Source organism: Phoxinus phoxinus, assembly GCF_949152265.1.
Source record: "Phoxinus phoxinus genome assembly, chromosome: 1".
Lineage (NCBI taxonomy): Eukaryota > Metazoa > Chordata > Actinopteri > Cypriniformes > Leuciscidae > Phoxinus > Phoxinus phoxinus.
In genome coordinates, this window is record NC_136876.1 from 21,072,241 (window position 1) to 21,089,268 (window position 17,028).

Genomic DNA, 17,028 nt, shown 5'->3' on the forward strand with positions numbered 1-17,028 from the left:
CAACCACACCCTCCAAAGGAGGCGATAAAGTGAAGAAAGTAAACATGGGGTCAACTGTTTTTATGAATCATTCTCTCAGAGATGTTAAATTACTGAAGGCTACCAAGAAAGCTAACTAAGTTTATTAAATGAATTCACAATGTACACATTCATTATTGATCTTATGCCTAGTACAGGGCCATAGGCAGGGCTTTATAATCACTGAGGTCCTAAATTGAAGTTTTTAGGGGGTTTGGGAGCTCCCCCTGAGGAAATTTTGATGTCCCAATGTGCATTTCAAGACGTTTGAAGGCCAAAAAGGGATAAGAAATAGCTTTAAAACCATATCAGTGGGCAGTAGATTATTTGTCAATACCTGCTCTCTCCTCAACTCCATCACTCTTTCTTTTTCTCTCAGTCTCTTTATCCTGCCCTGTCTCTTCCCCTCCAAAAGCTGAGCTTTTTTTTTTATTTACTGAAGGCTACAAATTGTATTATATTAATTCTTAATACACAATCATTATTACTACTGTGCCTAATATGATGAAAACAGCTTTGCTAATGTGTCTTGTCCCCTCACAATAACAGTAAACTAATTATTACATTACATGAATCACGATACATAGGCCTATTTTCAGTTCAAAATGGCGAAATTAGACAAAAGTTTATTTGATTATGTTTGAACAGCTGTCAAATATTGTTTAGTTGTGTTAAATGTTATAAATGTTTAGTTTAGCTACTTACATCTTATCTCGCACTTGACCGTAAACGAAGTGTTGCGTCGCGCTGCTAAAATTCGCGCTCAGCAGCTTCTGTGAACATAAAGCCCACCTACTATGATTTGATTGGTCATCTCAAATATTCTGACATTGACAGACCAATGAGGCTCAGTTGAACGAACACACACACACACACACACACACACACACACACACACACACACACACACACACAGTCATCTGTTTCTGACGTGCACTGAGGAATGAAGAACGCGCTGATTATAACAAGACGGAGCAAAGCCTGCCGCCGATTTCATATGTTCATATATGTAATTATCAAGATCGAGGCCAAGCCTTGTGTATACTATTTTTATGTAGCACCAAAAAAAAAAAAACACTCCCATAACAGAGGGTTCCTCTCTGCGCAAGGGCCCATGGGCACAGTCCCAGATTGCCCGTATGGTAGATCCGGGCCTGCCTATAGCTAAAAGTGTTCAAGATATCTTAATATCATTCTAGATTCTCATTCTTAATAAACTTGTCTTTTGGAATCTTCACTTCCAAGGCCCCATATAGTTCAGTCCCAAAGATATGGGCAGATCTCAAAGCAGCTCCATGTTCAAATTGTTGAATTTGACCCATTTTCAATGGTCAAGAACCAATTGTACATAACTTTGTATAAACAGCTGATAGTTATTGTGTTTAAAGAAGACTGCACAAAGAACAAATATTTGAACCCTTGGTAGCTTCAGCAGCTGTTAAAAGGAAAAAAATCCCATCTTCCAAATATCCCTAAAACTGATTCAAATATAGATTCTTATACATGTTTGAGAGCAAGTTAAAGTGCATCAACTTACCATTTTCAGTGGATTTTTGGTATTCAGAGAGTTGTGTTTTACGCAATTATTTTGATAGAGAGAAACAAGATGCATTTCTCACCTTTAAATGCAATAAGTATCAGCGGTGTGCAAAGTCACTGATCACTGAAACTTGAGTCAAATTCAACAATTTGAACATGGAGCTGCATTTAGATCCCCTTATCTATAGGACTGAACTATATAAAACCTTGAAAATTAAGATTTCAAAGGGAAAGTTTATTAAGAATGAGAATCTAGAAGGATATTAAGATATCTGGAATACTTTTATAGTTACAGGCATGACAACTTTGGAAAAGGAATATTTATGGCACTCCGACAGGTATGTTTCTATGCAATTGGGTTGATAGAAAAATACGAGATACATTTCTAGTTTTAACATTATTTGCATTAACATTATTTTGCCCACTGAAAAGGTTTACAATTTACCAATTCACTCCGAACCACATTAAGATCTCCATATCTCTGGGACTGAACCATCAATGGCCTTTAAAATGATAGATTGAAGATTGATAGAATGAAAGAAGATACCAAAATAAATGTTTGTTAAGGACGAGAATCTAAAAGGATATTAAGATCTCTTTAATACTTCTTGAGTTACAGGCATGTAAACTTGAGGCAAAAAAACCCCAAACAAACACAAGAAGTGCTTTTTGCCATATTTGAACTGTCACTGTTGGCATATAATGATACAAAGATTGCTAAAGTCAACAGATTCCACTAATAGACCTACATACCAATCTCTGTGTAAATAAAATGCCATCTTTCTAAAGTCATTACACCCCAGTGAATTGGCTCCAAATCTCAGGTGAAAAATTTAATTTTGACCCCCCCTCTACAAAGTAGTGGATTACTCCGTAAATATACATCTGTAATATTTAATATTTTGGATTTCATCACTATTTATGTTTGTCTTTGGACAGAAAAAAATATTAACAAAATACATGTTTGGTGTCCAATGGAAGTCATTGGGCAGCAGTGCTGTTTGGTTACCAATGTTCTGCAAATGTCTTCGTTTGTATTCAATAGAAGAAAGAAAGTCATACAGATTTGGAATGACATGGAGAGTAAATGAAGACAAAATAGTATTTTTTTGAGGGAACTATCCCTTGAATGTTTCATGTATGAATCTGACTGATCTAGTTCTCACTGACTCAATGATTCACAATGTTTAACAGTTCTTTTTCAATGAATAAATTAATTTCGCACAGGCCACTATCGTATCAATGAAGGCGACTAAAATAATATAGCAATATAGCTATGATGCTTTTGCTTTCTTTTTGAATCTTGAAAGCTCTGGTTCCCTATTTTTGTAACAGCAAAGAAGAGAGTAATCAGCACATTCTTCAAAATTTGGAAAAACATTAGGGTGACAATGATGAAAAAAAATACGTTTTTGGGTGACCTATTCCAATAAATTTGGCTGATATGTTTAGTGGATTAACTCAAGCTATTTTAGAGATTGTATATTCAGCAGGCAGGTGAAAAGCATCCAGTGTTTTATGGCTAAAGTCAAATATTACATGAAGATTATTGTGGGAGGAAAATGAACAGTGAGTGTAGCAGAGGGCTGGACGAACAATACATGGCAAGAGAAGGAAATCACACTTTCCGTGCTGTCCAGCTTCCAGGAGAGTGTGGCTGAAAACAAGTCATTGTGTTTGGACTGGACTGGACACGCTCGGTGGAACAACTCGGAAATGATAAAAACAGGAAAAACAATGCGTGGATGGAAAAGCCACTGGCGGTGGACCAAGCTCATGGAGGGAGATGGAACAGCCGGGGAGGTTAAAGATAGGATACAAATAAGAATTTGAACTCAGTTCACAGAGTAATTCCTATTTCTGATCTTTCACCACGTTTCAATAGAGCAGGAAACAGGAGGACAGGAAACAATAGAGAGAGAGAGAGGGGGGGGGGGGGGGGGGGGTGTCACAGTATGTGTGCTAACTACTTTACCAGCCCGCAAAGGGGATATAATATACAGATCCTGTATAAAATATATATTAAAAACAGCTAGACATTTATAATTAAAAATGAAATACAAAAATTAAATATATTTGTACATAAATACATATATAGCTGCCTTCATTTATATTTAACCTCTCGTTTAATGTTTCTACCAGCCTTTATTTATTATAAGAGAGAACAGAAAATTGCAACTGCTTTCAGCTTACAGTCTTATTGTTTGAATATAGTGTTGCTGAGCTACCACTGACAGCATCCGCTGAAAACAACATGACGCTCTCAGAGGATGCGATTAGCATTTCTGAAACATTAACGGGGCACTAACAGTCCTTCAGCTGAACTACTTCTCCACAGAGAAAGAAAAAGGCAACGTAAGGAGGAAAAGAATATAATTAGTGCACCCTTGTGGCAGTTAACAGAAGTGCGATGTCTATGATTAGGAATAAAGAGGACAAAAACATTACAACAGCTGAAATATATGATCCCCTAAACAAATGTATATGTGAAAAAAAAGATATCAAATAAATACACTACCATTCTGAAATTGGGACCACTAAAATTAGAGACAGAAACAAGATAGCAAGGATGCATTAAATCAAAAGTGACAGTAAAGACATTAATAATGCTACAAAATATTTTTTATTTCAAATAAATGCTGTTCTGTTTAACTTCATGTTCATTAAAGAATCCTGAAAAAAATGATCATTGTTTCCACAAAAATATTACAACAGTGAAGATAATAATAAGAAATGTTTCTTGAGCATCAATTCATATTAGAATGATTTTTGAAGGATCATGTGACACTGAAGTCACAGATTTAAAATCACAGGAATAATTACATTTTAAAATAAATAAATAAAAAGATAATAGTTATTTTAAATGCTAATAATTTCACAATATTGTACTGTATCTTTGATCAAATAAATGCAGCCTTGGCGACTTAAAAACAAACAAAAAAACATATTAAATGACACCAAACTTGTAAATGGTAACTGTGTGCAGACCACTTTGAGTAATTATCCATTTTCAAGAATTAAATTACACTAGATCAGTGGTTCCCAAACCTGTCCTGAAGCACCCCCAACACTGCACGTTTTCTTTGTCTCCCTAATCAAACACACCTAACCCATGTGATAATGAGTTGAATCAGGTGTGTTTGATTAGGGAGACAAAGAAAACGTGCAGTGCTGGGAGTGCTTCAGGACAGGTTTGGGAACCACTGCACTAGATGAACATGTAAATTCATAACTCTAAAATAACACATTACAACCTTGTTACATCGTCACACACACACACACGTGTGTAAGGTGAAGGCATTTGTGCTCTCAGCGGAAGCTCTGGCATTCTGATGGAGTGTTTGAGATGGGAAACAGGAGGAGGTTCTCGCTGACACACATACAGTATACAAACCACACAAATACATCTGCAACACATATAAGAGTGCACACACTTACAAACACAAGAAATGTTACCTGGCAGTCTCTTGAGAGGCTGTAGACGCATGTTGATGGCCTGGTGGGACAGCAGAGGAGAGGAGGGGAGAGAGCGCGACACACCCTCCATGATCCGAATGTGCTGCATGCCCTCGGTCACCGGGAGAGGAGGAACAGCGTAATCCCCCTCGAACACACACTCGCCCTCCACAGAGTCACTGCCTGGAGAGCGAGACAGAGATCACAAATCAATTCCACAACGAATTACACATTCTTTACGTAAGCAAGATACGCTCAAGCGACCAATCAAATGAGCCTATACCACGTAAAGACTCATTTGCATGTCAGAGGCACAAACACATGCGGTTAGTCAGTTCCACTTATTAACACTCCGCTATCAGTGTTCATGAAGAGACGACACCTCCAGATTTAGAAACCGAAAGCAGAGAGGGAGAGATTGAACATGTTGTCAAACGCCTGCAGACATATTGTGCCATACACACAAACACTGATACACCTTTACAATTTATTAGACCAAACTGAACTCCGCCATGACAGTAGCGGAGCTGAAAGACAAAATCAACCATAAAAGACATGTTTGCTAATACTAGTACAGTATGCAGAGTTGCCTGTTGTTCAGTACAACAAAACACAATGTGAAATCAGGACTCATGTTCAGACTCAAACATGGCAAGAGTGAAACGGACATAAAAATGATGACTATAACTATAGAAATTCAGATGCTTGGGGATGTTAATTTATGTTTTACTCAATTTTACTCTTGATTGGGCAGATTTACAAGAAATGAACAGAGCAGAAATGAACTGTGTGTGTGTGTGTGTGTGTGTGTGTGTATGTGTGCGTGTGCGTGTGCGTGTGTGTGTGTGTGTGTGTGTGTGTGTGTGCTGCTGTGGTTGGGTGGGGTCTGGACTTTGCTGATGTCAAGCATTCTCTTTTCCTCCTCTCTCTCTTTCCCTCTCTCCATTCCACTACAGTTTTTTCATCCCATTTTCTTCTCCATCCATCAGCCCCACCCAACATCCTCATCATGCACTCTCATGCATTTCATATCTGACCGCGGCTCACCTCTTTCTCTCATTTCCCCTCTCACAGCGGTTCAGCTTTAGCGTAACGCTTGAATCTCTTGAATAAATAAAACACGAAAGGTATGGATTTTGAGCTCCCTGGACATCATTTGGCCATCACGCCCAAATTCAAACGTCCGAATGCAACAGTGATGTCCAATAATGCAGCCTAGGAAGGTAGTTTACTAGATTTGCATCTAAAACATCAGAGCCACACCCTAAGAATTCATCTCTTCATTCTCATCAAATGAGGCAGTATGTGTGGTTCAAGTCTCTAAACACTCTCACTTTCGCTCAGTAGAAGAGGATAAAACCTCCTGATGAGCTGTCAGATGTGGAATTGTTCATTGTGTCTTCCTGAATTCGACGCTACTGCAGTGCAGGACGTGGACTGAAGAGGAATGCTCTCACAGAAGCAGACGGCGAGAGAGCCGAGCCGAACCCTCGGGTGTTAATCATCAGACACGATCCGCTTCAATGCCGCAGAATCAGCTATAGCGTGTGTGCAGAAAAGCTAGTGACTACAATGAACAAATCAGACTCAAAATTAGGACCAAAAATGCAATGTCCTTTGATTCTGTATGAGATTCTTTGAAGGATTTTATGTTCTGCCTGAATTCGCAGTGTGTCTCCACTGCAGCTAGGCTGCGTCATAGGATGGCGTCAGACAGGAAGAGGCCATGTTGCGCCCAGTCTGGCCACAGCGACAGATGGCACAGACAGGAAGAGAGGAAAGGAAAGGAACGACTGATGAAGAAGCACCCACCTGCTAATTCCCACAAATACAGACAACACAGACACACTCTTCATGTGTCACTTTAATTGAGCTTTCTTCCAGTTCACTAATACACTATTCCAACAGGTTGCCATTACTGGTGCCACATAAGGTACCTGATGTCAGAAATGGTTTGAATGGCACAAAAAAAACGAAGTGCCCCTATTTTCAAATAGTACCTTTCATGCAGTGTGTAGCTGTTTGTGAATGTAAACGTTCTGCAAAGTTGTAAAGCCGAAAATGCACGAAAATTTGTATAATTGTCTCTCAAAAGAAATAATCAATACTGAACTGCCTATACGAGTGGTTTTTCATTCGAATCCCACTGCTTTACGGTTCTACGTCACTAGAAAATACATTTTCATTATGCTATGTTGTACGAACAACAACTTGCGAACAACTTGACCAGCCCACAACATGTAATTTTACTGGCGACTGCATCTCAAATCTCAGTTCAACGCGGGATTCGCAAAACGCTTGCTCTTGAAATATGGGTCAGTACCCAGTTTATTTGGACCAGCTTGCTCCTCAGTATACAACCTGTAATAATTATTGATGTATTCATTTTCATGATTAATATTGTGTACTTTTCCAGCTAACCGGCTAACCGGTTTTCTAATGTCTCATCATTATCGGACTCGCTCTCGGATTGATATGGTAAAATTAACATCATTGTTACTGTCTTTTCAGTGTGTACAATCGCTGAGGACAGAAGAAGCCTCCGGTGCTGCTGACGTTCAGTTATGGTAATGGCAGTGTAGCTTCCGACAGGCGCTGTACACGGTAGGCCAATCACAACAGGCCAGTCAGGCCAACCACATCTGGCCAATTAGAGCAGAGCCAGCTCTCGGAAAGGAGGGATTTAGAGAAACTGATTCACCCATCGAGTCATTTGAGAATCGTTGAAAAATGTGGTGATGTGCAATGTATATTATGTGAAAATTAAACCGTTTTTTGACCTTTGATGCATGTAAACCTGTTGTAGGAGACCTCCAAAACGAAATTATGAGCCTTTAAAATAGCATAATAGGGGCACTTTAAAATCTACAACATCAGTCTACATTAAAAGTGCATGTTGCAATGCAATATGCCACACAGAAAAATATACAATTTCTGCTGCACTGCAAAACAAAATGATTTTTATGATAATTTTTAATAAAAATAACTTTAATTGTAAACTACTGTCTAAATTTTTAAAAATATTTTATTTTATATAAATAAAAATTATTTGAAAAAATATTTAATTTACTTCATGTAGCCCAGTGGTAAACTTGGGTATTATAGTCTAATGGAAACAGGGTAGGTTATGATTAATCTCTCTTACTCAAAAACGAGTCACATGACTATTAAAAAAAGTAAACGTTTATTTACTTTAAATAAATAATAGGAGACACTGATTTCTAAAGAAGGAAATATCAATTCATTTTACATAATTAAAAGGAGATCAATATTTGTTTTATTTCATGACAGTGATTCAAGTTTATATTATTTAGCTAAATAATATTATCAGAGGTTTTACACAGTAAGCCTTTTATTACTTTATTCTTCTTGTTTTCATGTCACAATATTTATTGGTCATTTGGTTAATACGCTGTATGGATACACGTGACCGGAAAGGAAACAGTGAGAGAGAGTGCGGGAAGGTTTTTTCCTCGCTTCCGGCTGGACCAGTGTGGAGAACAGGGCGCTGGCGTTTGAGAAAATAATAACGTGAGAAAGAGTCGATAAAGCCGATGAAACTGAAAGGGGTGTTGAGATGAGAGGATCGCGGACTCGGGGTGTTGTTGAGCGAGCGACTGAGTGAGAAACGAAGCTGGAGACCCGTCGAACGGAGCTGACGCGTGATCGGAGGCGACGCGTGATCGGAGGCAGCCGAGATAGCGAGGCACGGTGGGCTTATGCTGTGGCGGGACCTGTCGGTTGATCGCGCTGCACGTGAGGATCGGGATCGAAGTATTTCCACGCTCTCAATGTGTTGCAAGTGTTTGTTCAGCGCACTCAATGTTTTGCAAGACCAACACAGGCCTGCAACGTGTTTTTTTCTGTTCAGAGAAGTACCGTGAGTAGACTGAAATGTGTGTGAATGTGTGTGAGTGGGCCCACCACTGCATTTGCTAAGACTCGTTTCAGTACACGTGAAGTTTTTTTGTTTATTGTAAAGTTCCTTGTGTATTTGCAATTGTTAAGAAAGAGATAACTTTTAGATAAGTTATTCTGGTGTAACAAGTGTGAGTGAAACCATTGAGGTTTCTAGCTAAATCTAAAGAGGCTTTTATTTAAGTGTTTGGGGAATTTTTTGGTTATTTATTTTGGATATTCTGTGATATTTTGTGTTGGGGAAAGCTTTTATATTCTATTTGCCAAATTGTTTTATTTAATTAAACCAGGGCATTACCCTATTTTTTGCTAAACTAAAAACTATCTCTGGGTCTCATTATTTCTAAATATTGTATTGTCAAAAGGTTTTACAACTTATTAGGTGCACCTTCGTGGTATCCACCTGAACTACACCGAACCCAAGCACCCACCATTCTCACGTAAGTAACGCTCTGAGTGGCTGTACGGGTGCTACATTCAGTTCTCAATCAAGTGGAAGTGTGGGCACACACAGCACAACAAGCAGAATTTATATTTTTTTATATTTTATATAAACTTACTCTTTATGAACAACAAATATAGCAATTTTTAGGCCATGTAACTGTAAAGTGTTGCTAGTTTATGAAGTGTAATCACATCAGCAGGCACCTGCTCTTAAGAGTACCTCCGGGGTTCGTCTCACATCTCTCATGTTATATCACTCTTGTCACATGACATACGATGCAACGACAGCGGCGGGCTGCCAGAGGGGTGGATGCAGTGTCACCGTGACGACACTCTGAGGAATACTGTGCCTTCGATAAGGAAAAGCGGCACAAGCGCAGGACACATCAGAAAAGCCGATTTACGGTGCCGCCTGCTCCCTCGAGGAGATGAAAGAATGCTTAGTGGGAGCGAGGTGAAGAGGAACAGGCTTAAAGGTGGGAGAGGGAGAGGTAGAGAGGTAGAGAGAGAGAGAGAGAGAGAGGTAGAGAGAGAGAGGTAGAGAGAGAGAGAGAGAGAGAGAGAGAGAGAGAGAGAGAGAGAGAGAGAGAGAGAGAGAGAGAGAGAGAGAGAGAGAGAGAGAGAGAGAGAGAGAGAGAGAGAGAGAGAGAGATGGCACAAACCGGATCGGTCAACTAAAGTGCAGGAGCTTAAATTCATCCCTCACTGAAGGTTTGAGAGGGTTCGATGGCAGGGGGTGGAGAAGGACCGGCTTACTGTTAAGAAGAGTGGAAGTAGAGCAGGTGTATTATAAATTCAATCTCACATATCCTTCGCGTCCAACCAGTGTGCAGCAAATTAAACCGCTTTAAAAGAATGATAATGTTTTATGAAGGCTCTTAACATCTTGTTTTGGTGAAAATCTAAGGCCGCATCACAAGCCTTGCCTTGCCGAAGTTGTAACAGTGATGATACTTGTAGGTCATACAACCTATTGAGAGACACTTCAAATTAAATAATCTGTTATAATTGACTTGGGAATTTTAAAAAATGTTAAATAAATTAGCCATTTTAAATGGTTTGTTTATAAATAAAACAAAAATAAATTGATACATTTTAAATAGAAGTTTTACCAACACAAATTGCAATATTAAAAAAATAAATATTAATTCAAATAAATATCCATATCTAAAACCGTTAATAATGTTCAAAATGCAATGAAATGTAACAAATCCCTAAACAAAGACTTACTTTTTAAAATGTCATTTAAGTGTAACAATAAAACTTTTACATTTTAAATGCAAAAAAAAAGAAGCCATATTCGTAAAATTCAAAATTGTATTGGCTGCTGCCATGTGCAATGGCATTTTATAACTTAAAAGGAAAAATGAAAAAGAAAAGCACCCAAATGGATGCCAAAAAAAGAATTGTAATTGCTAATTAAAGCTGCAAGCAGCGATGAAAGGGCCCTTGCACAGGTGTCACCGCTATCCTGTGGCTTCAGGAAGTCAGAGCACGGTGGGCAATGTACATTTAAGTAGGAAAATATAGGAGGACTACGTCAAAGTAATTTGGAGACTTACAAAGACTTCCTGCTGCCAGCTGGTGGTGCTATGACTAACTAAATTTATTTAGGCCAGGACTCTTATCAAACATGTGAAGTCTGGGGCAGATTATCCATTGCATGCCTGAGTTACAGCAACTTCCTGTTTCATTGCATTAATAGCATGCTTTAGCACTTAGCTAAGTGTTGCTAGCATGTATGCATGTTGGCATGTTTAGCACTCAATTGCATATTTTAGTATGTTGCTAGTAATGCATCAGAGTGTTAAACAAGTCACTTCCTGTTGTCAGCAGGTGGCGCTATAACTGTAACTGAATATGGGCAAGAACATGTGTTCAGGACAGGACTATTATCCAACATATGAAGTTTGGGGCAGATTGGACATTGTTTGCCTGAGTTACAGCAACTTCCTATTAAATTGCAGTAATAGCATGCTTTAGCACTTAGCTAAGTGTTGCTAACATGTTTTTAGCATGTTGCATACTAAGTTTGGGGCAGATTGGACATTCCATGCCTCACACCATCAGTGCTCAAATAAAAATAAAAATGAAATGTTACATTTATCAGTTTTACATTTAACCAACATTTTAAAAATGGATATAAATAAACTGTAAATATTGCTATTTCTTTATCAATTTAAAAATGTATTAACTTCTTTAGCTATCTTTTTTAACTTATGACTGATTGATTTTTATTTCTTTTTAAGTGGCACTTCTAGTCTTTCCCTTGCACTTACGCTGACACCTCAAGCAAAGACAGGCTTTAGCTGCCTATGGAAAGCAAGGCTGTATATGTAGCTTCTTGTCTGTCGGATTAAGCACTTATTACACTCGAAAAGGCTTTCGAGACATCTAGTTCAACCTTCTGGTTAAATTTGCAAACTGCAAATGGAAAGGTGACTCTGATGTACAGAAGTAAATCTGTCCTGCGTAAGTTTAACACCCTGAATCGTATACAGCTATAAAAATCCCTTATCAGAGAACACACATTGAGAGGTAAATGAACAAACACAGATTGGGAGCTAATCAACGCATACTTCAGATACTCTTGTACTTTATTACACGAGTATTTTTACAGCCTCTCGGCACACACACACGCATCCGTTACGAGCTGATATGAGCCCAGTGGGAGCCGTGAGTGTGATTCAGAGAGCTGCTCTCTAATTTATGTAGGCTGATAGCAGAACCTGCTCACCTAATCAAAACAGCCCACTAAATCTGAGCCCGGATCGGCCCAACGCCCTTGAGCCTGGAACAGAACCATCACTCGTCATCCAACCACACACTGACAGAGCCCGGAAATAATACCCGAGATGTATAGCGAGAGAACAGGATCATTTCCCACAAATCCCCACTGAGACCTTTGTTGTGCTGCGTGAAATGAATATCATCAGGAGATTCTTTCACGTCTTTAAGATCACACGTCATGTGGTTAGACCAGAGCGTGTGCCAAATCGCAGACCCTGTTGTGTTTACACTATGACCTTTGCTGGCATTTTAATCCGCTTGTTCAGAACAGTGGTGCTCATGTGGGTGACGCAGGTTTGAATCTGGCTCGTGACATGTCCTGAATTACCCACAATCAATTCCTGTCATATCACTAATCTACTTTCAGAAATAGGATGAATCAATATTAGGAGAGAATTAGATTTCCAAACAACATCCGAGTTACAATTTTTAACACAGGACATCTGTGGATCATGTTCAGATTTGGAAGGAATCGATTTGGATGGGGTAAAAAATTACATCCAAAGTAAGTTCTGTGAAAAACGTATTTACCTTACCTCGTCATGTACACTAACAGTCATAAGTTTGGGGTCAGTAAGATTGTTTTTTTTTAACGAAATTTATACCTTAAAGACTTTTTAATTTTATACCAACCTTAAATGTATACCTTAAATGATCGAAAGTTACAGTAAAGACATTTTAAAAAAGAATGAATTTCAAATAAACGCTGTTCTTTTGAACTTTCTATTAATTCAAGAATCCTGAATTTTTTTTCATCTCAGTTTCCACAAAATTATTAGCAGCACAACTGTTTTCAACATTAATAATGATGATAAATGTTTCTTGAGCCGCACATCACCGTATTAGAAGGATTTCTGAAGGATCATGTGACAATGAAGACTGGAGTAATGATGCTGAAAATGTAACATTCCCATCACACAAATAAATTACATTTTAAAATGTATTAACATCGAAAACAGTTTTAAATGTTTTTACTGTATTTTTGATCAAATAAATACAGTCTTGGTGAACAAAAAAAAGACTACTTTCATAAACATTATATAATTGTATCGACCCTAAACTTTTTAATGGTAATGTAGTAGTCCCAAAAATAGTATAGCTATAGATAAAATATCACACACAAACTAACCCACAATCCCATGCACCAGAGCATCTAATGTGAAATAGACACAACGAACAACTCCCATGATAACATTACATAGTTTAGCCCAAAAACAGCATGCATCCCGCATCCAGGTCCTTCTCATTGACATTGGACCAATAGGGTCATGGAATAATATAGCATTTCTCTCAGCTAGCAAAAGAATTAGCTACTGTAGCTTCTTCATTTTCAAGCTTTAAAATGTTCTGTGACCTGAGAGCAAAGGTTTCAGGTGATCCAAACTGACACGCTCTATAGAGAGCAAGTTCCCGTGGCCACCCAGCAGCTGCTGCCGTACGCCCACACGTAACCGCGGATGACCGCTGTGTGTTGTGGTTTGATGGCAGTAAGCCATCGCTCCATATGGTGGCCCAGTTCCACAGCAACACTGGGGACGTACCGCATACTCCGAGACCTTCATCACGTCCTCCACATACCTTCATCCATTAGCTCAATTGTGCACATTTCTTCATTTGCGGTTCACCTCATCACTTAGAGCTGAGGACATCACATACTCTACGACTTGGAGAAATCTGAAGATCTGATTGAAACATGTTTTGAAAGTTACAGCATATATGAAATGAGCAATAAGTGTAAAAGATCGATGTGCATTAAAGTAGAGTGAGAGCCGAGCGACTATAAAACGCCAAGATTTAACATTATCTATTTCAAACGCTCCTCACATGAGCGTTTCAGACATCTCACATCCTCTATGAATCAGACTTCTCACCCACTTTGATTCTCCTAATGAGTCTGCCATTTAGAGCAGACCTCACAAAAGCTTTTACCTGCGTTTTAGTGCTGTGTGCTAAGGCAGAGCATCACTATTGCTTACTTGGGGAGAGTAAACTACAGTAACTCGTTCTGCACCGTTTGTGCAACAGACATGAACGATACCTTTCGCTTGAGGAAATGTGTGGTATTACTTTTCTTAGCGACCAGACTTAAACTACTGTTCAACCGTTCATTCAGCAAGAAGCAATAAAATGATCAAAAGTGACAGAAAAGGCATCCATAATGTTACAAAAAAATTCAAATAAATTTTGAAATACGTTGAAAAAACTAAAAAGTATCACGGTTTCCACAAAAATATTAAGCAGCATCAACATTGATAATAATCAGGAATGTTTCTTGAGCAACAATTAGAATGATTTCTGAAGGATCCTGTGACACTGAAGACTGGAGTAATGATGCAGAAAATACAGCTTTAAAATCACAGGAATAATTACATTTAAAATTCACTGATGAGCCAAAACATTCAGTCACAGTCACAGGTGAAGAGAGAATCATCGATCATCTCCTAACAACCATTTGTTAAGGTCTGGGTAAATTAGATGGTAAGCAAACAATAAGTTGCAGTAATCAACATGTTGGATGCAGGAGAAATGCGCAGGAATAAAGATCTTTAGCCACTTTGAAAAGGCCCAACATTGTAACGGCAAGTCTTGTTGGTTGCTGAAATTTCAGGGATATGAAATTTCCAACCGTGGTCCGAGGAGGGAAAAACCAAACTGGCGATAGTGTGGCCACAAGGGCAACGTTTACATGGGGAAGGGATGGCACCAGGACGTACTATGGGACGACGACAAGCCGGTGGAGGGAGTGTGATGCTCAAGGCAATGTTCTGCTGGAAAACTCTGTGTCCGGCCATTCGTGTGGACGTCATTTTGACACATGCCACCTTCCTGCATCATACCCTTGGGAAGAAGTGTCCTCTTTCAGCAGAATAATGCACCCTGCAACACTGCACACATTGTTCAGGAATGTTTTGAGGAACAAGCGTTGCTCTGACCTCCAAATTCCTCAGATCTTAATCTAATTGAGCATCTGTGGGATGTGCTGGACCAACAAGTTCAATCCACAACAGCTCCACCTCTCAACCTACAGGACAGAAAGATCTGCTGCTAATGTCTTTTGGTGCCAGACACCACGGGACACCTTCAGGGGTTTCATAGAGTCTGGTCGGTGCTGTTTTTGCCGCATGCAGAGGACCAACAGCATATTAGGCAGGTGGCCATAATGTTTTAACTCATCTGTGTATATTAAAATAGAAACCAGCTATTTTAAATGGTAATAATAGTTCACAATATTACTATTTCTACTGTATTTTATCAAACAAATGCAGCCTTGGTGAGCATAGAAAGTAGCCACATAGCAACATCCTAGCAATCACATACAACACCAAAACAGACAGTATATAGAACAGTATGAATATCTATTACACAGTTGCATGATGGTAGTAACTTTTGCACAGGTCAAATACTATGATTTTCTTCAGAAAACATCTAGTTGGAATTTACTATTTCACAAAACCCCTCAATAAAATTAGCAGGACATCAGTTCAGTGGCCAGCAAAATGCTTTAAAACAAGATCTGGTTATTAATAATGGTAACACTTTACAATAAGGTTCCATTTATCAAATTTAGCTAATTACATTAGTTAACATTAACTTAAATAATACTTATACATATACATCATTTATTCATCTTAATGTTCATTTCAACATTTACGAATACATTTTTCAAATCTAAAGTTCTATATGATAACATTTGTTAATGTAAACTAACATGAATGAACTATTTTGTAAGTAACATTAACAAAGATTAATGCTAAATGATGTAAGAAATATATTGCTCAATTTCAGCTCATGCTAGCTAATGCATTAATGTCAACAAAAGAGAAAGACAAAAGAGAAAGCATTACGCAGACTGAAAAAAAAAAAACTTTTTTTTTTTTTTTTTTTTTTACAAATGCTCCCTCCTCTCTTTGGACTTCTAATGCGTTTTTTTTTTTTTTTTTTTTCAGTTTGACAAAAAAGCATATCTCCCCAGATTTGTACTATGCTTGACCAGACACACTTGCTTAGATTGGTTGATGTTCACTCACCATTAAAAGGGAGCCTATTAGTGAGCATCGGTTCAGGCCTCCACAGAGGACTTGCAAATGTACTGCTAAAGTAAGTGTGTGCACGTCTAGAAATGTGATCCTCGGGTGTAGTCGGCCACTGATGAATAATTTAGTCTTTTCTTCTGGCCACACAGACTTTTGCAGAAAAGATATTGGAGCAGTCGGATATATCCCTTTCTTTTTCTGTTTTCACTCTCCCTTATTTCACTCGAGGCGGTCTACATCCAAACTGAGTCCTTATCTAGCGGTTAGTAGTCAGGCTCAGCTGCCCGTGATACATCAAAGTCAACTCCACCAATCTGTAAAAACACCACCATCCAAGAAACAGACCTACCCTGTCCTGTTAGTAGAGCTAGACGATATAGCTAAAGAAAAATCATATTCCTCAGACAATATTCAATCTCCCTCAGAGTGATTTTACTCAGTTAAAGGAACTCAAATAGCAATTTCAGCCAGTGAGATTCAAAATGTTTAAATGCAATAGGTAAAATAAAGTAACAAAAATGTTTTACATTTATTTAGGAATTACACACTAAGATTACAAATAAGCATCACTACTTAACTACAGTAAAAAATAAAAGGAGTATCATTTGAAAATGTCACAAGGAGACTTGAGCTAAACAAACTGTTGAATCAATTTTAAATCTATTCACTGAAATAGGCTGATTTATAGAAATGAATTGAAATTAAATGAAAATGATTAGTCTATTGTCAAATAATAGACTATATTATAATAGTTGGGAATAATAGTTCAGAAGCTAAGAGGCAAATCAAAAATGTGCATTAAAATCATTGCAATACTCACAGTGCTGCT

The 17,028-nt window shown here is 38.3% G+C and overlaps 1 protein-coding gene across 2 annotated transcripts in view; it reads right to left on the bottom strand.

Moving 5' to 3' along the window:
• Positions 1-17,028, bottom strand: part of tanc2a (tetratricopeptide repeat, ankyrin repeat and coiled-coil containing 2a) — a 155,588-nt gene that overhangs the window by 54,886 nt on the left and 83,674 nt on the right. For both annotated transcript variants that reach the window (XM_079630081.1, XM_079630080.1), the window contains one exon: positions 5,014-5,196. In XM_079630081.1, coding sequence (XP_079486207.1) covers positions 5,014-5,196 — 183 coding nt within the window. The remainder of the gene's footprint in view (positions 1-5,013; positions 5,197-17,028) is intronic.